The following is an 8,236-nucleotide window of genomic DNA, read 5'->3' as shown; positions in this document are numbered from 1 at the left end:
GAGTCAGAGCAAGGCTTTGGACATGTTTTTATGAGAGTATAACATTATAACATGATATAAAACTCAAAAAAGTTGATTTTACATATTGCCCCTTTAATAAACTAACCAAATAATTAAAAATCTGTGATTTTTGTTCAGTTTTCAGCCTGTTCTGTATTTTACCAAACTGTACTTTTGCTCAGTTTATGTTCATGTAAGCTGTGTTTTCTTTATGTTGTGAGTTAAGACTTGTTCTGCTGTGTTTTTGAATTCTGAATAAAAAAAGAAATGTAATTATTTTGTGTAATTTATGAACTGAAGTTTGTTCTTCTGCCTGAAATGACTCAGATAAAATGGCTGAAATATTTCAAAATGGTTTTTAAACAAATGACTAATCAACAATCTGTTACCTAAGAAAAATGTATTTATTTATTTATTTACTGTGTTTTGGTTGTACCATCTTCATGAAACAAAAAATGTGAGCAGCAGGAACTTTAAGAGGAAAACATTGATTTTTGTTTGAACTGATTTGTACATTTAATCAAGTGATGTTTTAAAGACTGAAAAGGTTGATTTGACCTTTGTGTTTCCACAGTTGTCACATGTTGACCTGTTAAATGTTGTGTTGCATTAGCTGCTGATGTCCTGTATCCATGGCAACAGGCAACAATGGATGCTGATGATGAAGGGAAGCTGCTGAGTGTGACTCACATGATGAGACATGTTCTGCTGGAGGAAAACCTGCACATAAACATAAAGAGCAGAGTGTTTATTTTTTATACTAAATGAAGCTTTTATTTTTCTGTGGTTTTAGTTTTTCTTTTTTCCAGTTTTATTTTTCAGATTAGTGCAGTCAGGTTTCACATTTTTTGGTTGTTTGGGGATAAAACTCTTCTCTAACTGGCCTAATGGAAATGGCTTGGAACAGTACCGATCTGTACCGACACCACACTAAGTGGCACCAGTGGAAAAGGGGCATTAGTTTGTATGAAGATGTGAACTTGCTGAATCCCGTTGCTGTGTTGTGTGTTTTAGGGAACGTCCAGCGACCCAGCCTCCTGAGCTGCTGTCCCTGCAGCCCGGTGTGGCTGAGCGTTTGGCGCCTGGCGGCAGTGATGACGCTCTGACCAACGGCCTGAAGCCGGACCTGCAGGCCGCCAAACGTCTCGCCAAACGCCTCTACAACCTGGATGGATTCAAGAAGTCTGATGTTGCTCGAAACCTCAGCAAGAAGTCAGTGTTTGTCTTTTTCTGTCCACTGAGACAAAGAAGCTTTTTATCACCTGCATTTGTTAGTCTGTTAGCAAAATATCCCATGAACTACTGAACAAACTTTAATGGAACTCTTAAAAAGTAACCATGGATGACGTACATCTATGACTGATTAGTCTTTGAGGGTACTGCACGTTAACTTGGCCGCTACAGCCAATGAGATATATACACTAGAGAGGCTACCCCCGTCAAGAGGCTGGGGCCAAGAYATGCTGAGAGCGACGCCATCTTGAAACAGTCTACTTAAAGGGATGGGGCTGTTCAAATGATGTAAACAATTACCAGATTAACAGGTTTTTCTTTTAGAGTAGCCTCGATTTACATGTACTCTATAACACATATACACACACAGATGGAAGAAAAAGTTTATTTTACAATATTATTTAACTAAAAAAATGTTATTTTTATTAACAACATAGTCAAACCAAGTAAAAGAAAGTTTACTAAAATTACGTTATCAAAATACAATCCAAAAACCAAGGCTTAAAGTATCATTTTGAAAACATCGTTTAGAAATACACAATAAACTAAATTAATAAAATTAAAAATAAAAAACAAAATTGTGTTCAATAATAAGATTGACAATCATTTGTAAAATAAATGCAAGTCCATAGTTCTGAACATTGTTCGATTCTGAACATATTAACGTAGACTTCTTATGAGGTCCGAGCATTTTCCACTACCATTGGTGCAAGCCAACGCTGCACAGTGACACAGCATTGTGGGTCTGTGTTCAATGGTTGAATGACTGTGTCAAGATGGAGTCACGTTCAGCATACCCAAAGTCACGTGATAGCCCCTCTAGTAAAATTATACCTCATTGGCTACAGTCAACTGACTAATAAATGACAAGAACTCAGTTTCTGACATTGGACTAAGGTTTTGTGTTGTTAAGTGTTGTTTCCACTAAAATATGTCATTATTTGTTGATTTCAAACCTAAAGTTAAAGTTCTGCACAGTAAATAAAACTGAAAACAGTAATCGTTTCACTAAAACTGTTTAAAACAAAACAAATCCAACAAATTAAATTGAATAAAACATTATAAAAGTGCTAAAATAATAATAATAATAATATTATAAAAGTGCTAAAATAATAATAAGACATTCTAATTTCAAGTACTAAAGAGGTATTTTGGTGTCGAGCTAAAATATAGATTGATTTAGAAATGTAATACTTAGATTAGAGTTTACTGTTTCCTCTGTTTCTGTAAATGAAATACAATGTAATGTCATATTTTAAACTTTAGCATTAACCTGTGAACATCCTGCTAAAGTTACATTTTGTTGTTTTGTTTCCTCAGTAACAACTTCACCCAGCTGGTGGCACAGGAATACCTCAGTTACTTTAACTTCACGGGTCTGACCATCGACCAGGCACTCAGGTCAGTTCTTAACTCTTATCATTGCACAGAATTAATATTCTCTTCCTGCTGATCCACGTTTCATCAGGTTCATCCTCATAAACCTGCTGAAGTGGAAACATACAGTAAATATTTTATCTAAAACATTATGAAAGGATTTACTCTGCATTTATGTTCACACCTGGACAATTTTTAATAAGCTTTTATTTCAAAGAAGTCTTTGAATTACAGTTCTGGGCACAGCTAACCAGAAAATTAGCTTCACTAACCATTAATGTGCTAAACAAGATACAGTTCCGCTAATGCTAAAATGCTAAACAGGTTAAAGAATTAGAGGATGCTAATGCTAAACCGCTAAACAGGTTGAAGAATTAGAGGATGCTAATGCTAAACCACTAAATAGGTTGAAGAATTAGAGGATGCTAATGCTAAACCGCTAAATAGATTGAAGAATTAGAGGATGCTAATGCTAAACCGCTAARTAGGTTGAAGAATTAGAGGATGCTAATGCTAAACCGCTAATTGAAGAATTAGAGGATGCTAATGCTAAACTGCTAAACAGGTTGAAGAATTAGAGGATGCTAATGCTAAACCGCTAAACAGGTTGAAGAATTAGAGGATGCTAAGGTGGTTCGGATCATTTAACAGGTATAGTCCTGTGTAACGTAGGTGCACACAGAAAGATGCTACACGCTTCACACAAAGTACATGACTTACTGTGCAACCTACTGCATGTGTGAGGAGGGAGTTTGTTTTTCAGTTCAGGATAAATGACATAAAAATCAAAGTTTTACACAGCAGAGGAAGCATACTTCAGCTCATAAATAGGCTGTATTTGTGTGAAAGCTCCTGTTTTTTGTGATGTGTGTCACTCTGTGCCACGCATCGGAGGAAAAAAAACTTGGTTTCAGGCATGTGCTGAGTGTTTCCTCTTAATATTTAAATAGTGGAGGTTCCTCACTCTTCTCTTAATACTGGTCTTTGGTTTCTTCACATACAGAAAGCAAATAAAACTTTTCATAAGCAAACAGGTGGACCAATCACGTCTTGTCATGTGACAAGTACATACATGTCAACCCCTTCAGACATTTACCTCTATCATGAACCTCAAAATTCCATACTTTTCACAAAAAATGTGTATTACTCACATGCCGTGGTGAAGGGGGTCTGCATGCAGACTGTTGCTGAGGGGAAGGAGGTGGAGATAACAGCACGGCCAGTGCAGAAGAGCAGGGAAGGACGGGGAGAGGTGGAGAACTTATTTCTAGTGGCACTGTGGGTTGGGAGATGTTTTTTTTTACATCCTTCAGGCTCTGAAATGTAAAATAAATTTGAAGATGAGTTTTTATGCACAGTGGCATGTACTGTTCTTGGTGTGACACCAAGCTGGTAGAGAATCAGTGTCATTTGTGGACGAAATGAGTCAAATCTTGTTGCAATAAAACTCAGCCCATCATCTCACGGAGTACCTTCATTCTTGGACCACGTATTTCTGTCTTTGTTAAATAAATATTACCATAACAGCGTCTCATGGAGGAGATTATTAAACTTAATGACGCGTCAATGAAGGAATATAAAGACTTTCAACGAGCAACAAATTTGTGGGAGGAAAATAGCTCAGAACCTGGGTAAGGTAGTTCTTTTCCTTTTTTTTCTTTTGATGTTTTAAAGCTAAAATGCAAACTATCTCTTCCTCCCAATCCTTGACACCATGATTGAAATAGTGAGAAATTAACGAATTTGTCAGGCAGTCAGTACGCTCAATTTTCCTCCAAGTACTCCTGGGATTTTCCTTCCAGAAGTACTGTTTTTTTCCTCCATGTAGTTCTGGGATTTTCCTCCATGTAGTTCTGGGATTTTCCTCCTTGTAGTTCTGGGATTTTCCTCCATGTAGTTCTGGGATTTTCCTCCATGTAGTTCTGGGATTTTCCTCCATGTAGTTCTGGGATTTTCCTCCATGTAGTTCTGGGATTTTCCTCCAAGTAGTTCCGGGATTTTCCTCCATGTAGTTCTGGGATTTTCCTCCGTGTAGTTCTGGGATTTTCCTTTGTGTAGTTCTGGGATTTTCCTCAGTGTAGTTCTGGGATTTTCCTCCGTGTAGTTCTGGGATTTTCCTCAGTGTAGTTCTGGGATTTTCCTTTGTGTAGTTCTGGGATAGGTAGTTCTGGGATTTTCCTCCATGTAGTACTGGGATTTTCACTCACTCTTCTAATGATCTTTTTAACCCCATGGGATTAGATCTTGCGTGGGGCCTCAGATAGAGGCAGATTATCAGTGGTCTTGTACGTCTTTCATTTTCTTACGATAGCTCTCACAGTTGATTTCTTCACACCAACCTGCCTGCTTATTGCAGATCCAGTCTTCCCAGCCTGGTACAGATGAATAATTTTCTTCCTTGTGTCCTTTGACGTCTCTTTGTTCTTGTTAATGGTTGATTTTGGAGTCTGAGTTTGAGGCTGTGGTCAGTTGTCTTAAACAGATAACGAGGTCAATCACATGCCATTAATACAGTAACAGGTGGAGTAAAAAAGAGCTTCTTAAAGAAGAAGTTACGGGTCTATGAGGGCCAGAAATCTTGCTAGTTTGTAAATGACCAAATACTTATTTTCCACCATAATTTACTAATAAATTCTTTAAATATCCTACAGTGTGATTTCCTGGATTTTCTTTTCTCATTTTGTCTCATAGTTGAAGTGTACCTTTGAAGACCTAAGTAGGAGAACTTGCACAATCAATGGCCGACCAAATACTTTTTTGCCCCACTGTAAATGTCTGCTCTGACCACCACACTGTCTGTATGGAGTATGTGTGTGATGTGTGCTGTAGTGAGGGGACTCAGGATTTCTCCACTGCAGTTGAAAGCAAACACTACATGAGATAAATACCTCTTAATTTACCTTATTGATTTTATCAAGTCAGAGCAAGATAAATGCAACCTCACAGGAATGGTCCTTCTCGACATACAAAAGGCCTTTGACACAGTGGATCACAGTATTCTCATATGTAAATTGGAAGCCCTAGGGCTCCAGAAACCAGCTGTAAACTGGTTCAACGACTGCCTTGATAACAGACAGCAGTATGTAGAAATCGGAGGCGTAACATCCAGTACAATAAAAGTGGTATGCGGAGTCCCACAGGGTTCCATTCTCAGACCGTTACTATTCCTCGTATATGTAAAAGTACAGAGTGAGAGATCCATCAAGCTGTTTGTCTTAGAGCTGTTTAGCATTTCTCATAATTTTGTTAAAACTATTGTTGAGTCTCTGTAACTGTCCTTACTCCTTTATTAAGTGCCTCCTTCTTCTACCGTCTGGGTTAAAATGTGAGCCAGAACTTGTCATGATTGTTACTCACCCTGTTGCGTGTTGGTATACATCTGTCCTTGTAGAAGCTAATAAACCAGGTCACAGTCTGTGTGAGTTCCTCCAGACAGGCTCTGACTTCCATTCTGATGTGTAGCTTCACGTAGACAGAAGAAAGGTCTCTATGAATAAGTTGCCACATCGTAATCCAAGGGCTAGCTGGTTATAATGTGAACCGACCACCCTTATCATTTCAATAAACTATAACTTCTAGTTTTTATATTACTTAAAAATATAATTACCTCAAAAATTCTTACTGGTGGGTTGGCTGAAGATTAATTTGTGGTGAGCAAGGGCACCATTGGCCACTCCCTGGCAGTTATTGCACCTGATGTTTGATAAAATAGATTAATCTGCTTACAAGGATCTGTCCTTCTTGAACCAAAAATCTTAAGTTTTATAGTCAAAAAACAAAAAACATTCATCTCAAAAACTTCAAACATTCTGTATTCATATCCTCCAGTGACAGGAGACACTGTTTGTTAAAAGGTCATCTTGTCTTGTCTTATGATTTGCTCCCATTTTCCATGTTGCTGTTTGTTCAGGAGCTTTCTGATGCAGTTCGCTCTGATGGGAGAAACTCAGGAAAGAGAACGAGTCCTTGCACATTTCTCTCAGAGATACAGACAGTGTAATCCCCAGACTCTGTCCACTGAAGGTACCTGGCTCTGTCTCATCTCTTTCTTCATTTGTCTGTTTGTCATCTGTCCATGTCTCACCTTTGTCTCTGTCTCTCAGACAGTGTCCACACTCTGACATGTGCCATCATGTTGCTGAACACAGACCTTCATGGAAATGTGAGTCTCACTTTTTATCTTTGTGAATCCTTTTCTTATTGAACTTTTATTTAAGAAGAAAGCCTGTTGAGATGATGTACTCAAAACGTTTCTTAAACAGTCCTCAGAGTCGGTAAAGGAACGTGTTGGCAAGAATTTAACAAACTGTAAGTCTAAAGAAATCAGTCATGTCAACAAACACTAAAGCCTTCTTGACTTTTTCATAGGCTGTAAGTTTGTAAATCTGGAGAAAGTCAAAAATGTTTTTTTAAATGAAGAAATATCAGTAGTTTATTCTGTGAAAGTATAAATCAGAACATCACTACAATGACTCAGAGTATTCGGCTTTGCAATGAATTTTAGGCTCCATTTTAGACTGGATCTACAGCATTTAAATACTGTGAAAAGACACACAAATACAGTATGTTATCCCTGTAACTAACAAATCAAAAACACAAAGGTAGCAAAACAGGTTTTATACAGTATTAGCCTCAAAATAAACCAAACAAAATCTGGTTCTAATGAAGAAACTAGAGTCTGTTTTTAAGCTGTTTGTTAGAAACTTTTACACAACTTCAATTTGTAAAATAAGAACTAAATAAAACATTTAAAAATAAACTTAAAAATTAAATGATTAAATGATTATGGAAACCTTTTCTTTATGAGTTTAAAAAGAAATCACAAATATTCTATACAAATTATTCAACCATTTCAAATGAGGAACAGAACTCCCTTAAAAACAAATACGTATTAATTATGCTAAAATGATTATAGCTGAAATATGCTAACAATTGCTGTATTTGGGTTGTGAGAAGATTAAAATATCAGAAAATATCAGTGTGGGTTAAAAATACCTATCTTGATGTTGACTTTTAAGTGATGCACTCGCTCTACAAATTATAAACTAGTTTAAAGAAGTGAGTACTGTTATCATTTAAACAACAGACCTGAACACTTCCTCCGTCTCAATTCACGGGTTGCAGCTGACACTGCTTTGCTGTCCCGATTCGTAGGCACCTACTCATGCAGCCGACAAAACCCAAAAAACGTAGGCTGCATGTGAGCATCAGACTCATCTGATGGTGCTCCAGAATACCTTGCAGTAGCTGTGTTTCCATTCACCGTGAAAATGTACTAATTAGATTTACGAAAATAAATTTGCTCAATGGAAACACTTAAATTTCGAAAAAACACGTTTTTCTACAAAATGTTTTTGCTCTAGGATGAGGTGGTTTTTCAGCCGTATCGAAATTGGTGTTTTTCGCAAAACTGCAATGGAAACAGTTTTTTCACATCACAGGAGTCACGTGATCAACAACCGTCTGTTTCTACTGGTGAAAAAGACGATGATGAAGAAGATAACAGGAAGTAGAAGTAGTAGTAATATCACAGAAGTAGTATAAAATAGTAAACTCACCGACTACAATTTCCCAAAAACACAGCATACGTAGTCGCTCCCAAGCAAGGCCGGATTAACCATATGGG

At 37.3% G+C, this 8,236-nt stretch overlaps 1 protein-coding gene across 1 annotated transcript in view; it reads left to right on the top strand.

The window, feature by feature from the left end:
• Positions 1-1,014: 1,014 nt before the first annotated feature.
• The window catches only part of LOC106536924 (PH and SEC7 domain-containing protein 1), a gene marked incomplete at both ends in the record, with an annotated part of 13,367 nt that continues 6,145 nt past the window's right edge, over positions 1,015-8,236 (top strand). Inside the window, 4 exon segments of the mRNA XM_014034285.1 lie at positions 1,015-1,212; positions 2,554-2,634; positions 6,521-6,633; positions 6,714-6,772. Coding sequence (XP_013889739.1) covers positions 1,015-1,212; positions 2,554-2,634; positions 6,521-6,633; positions 6,714-6,772 — 451 coding nt within the window.

The sequence above is a fragment of the Austrofundulus limnaeus genome, unplaced genomic scaffold, assembly GCF_001266775.1.
Source record: "Austrofundulus limnaeus strain Quisiro unplaced genomic scaffold, Austrofundulus_limnaeus-1.0 Scaffold2032, whole genome shotgun sequence".
Lineage (NCBI taxonomy): Eukaryota > Metazoa > Chordata > Actinopteri > Cyprinodontiformes > Rivulidae > Austrofundulus > Austrofundulus limnaeus.
The sequence above is the reverse complement of the archived record's forward strand: the minus strand, read 5'-3'. Positions and strand labels throughout refer to the sequence as shown.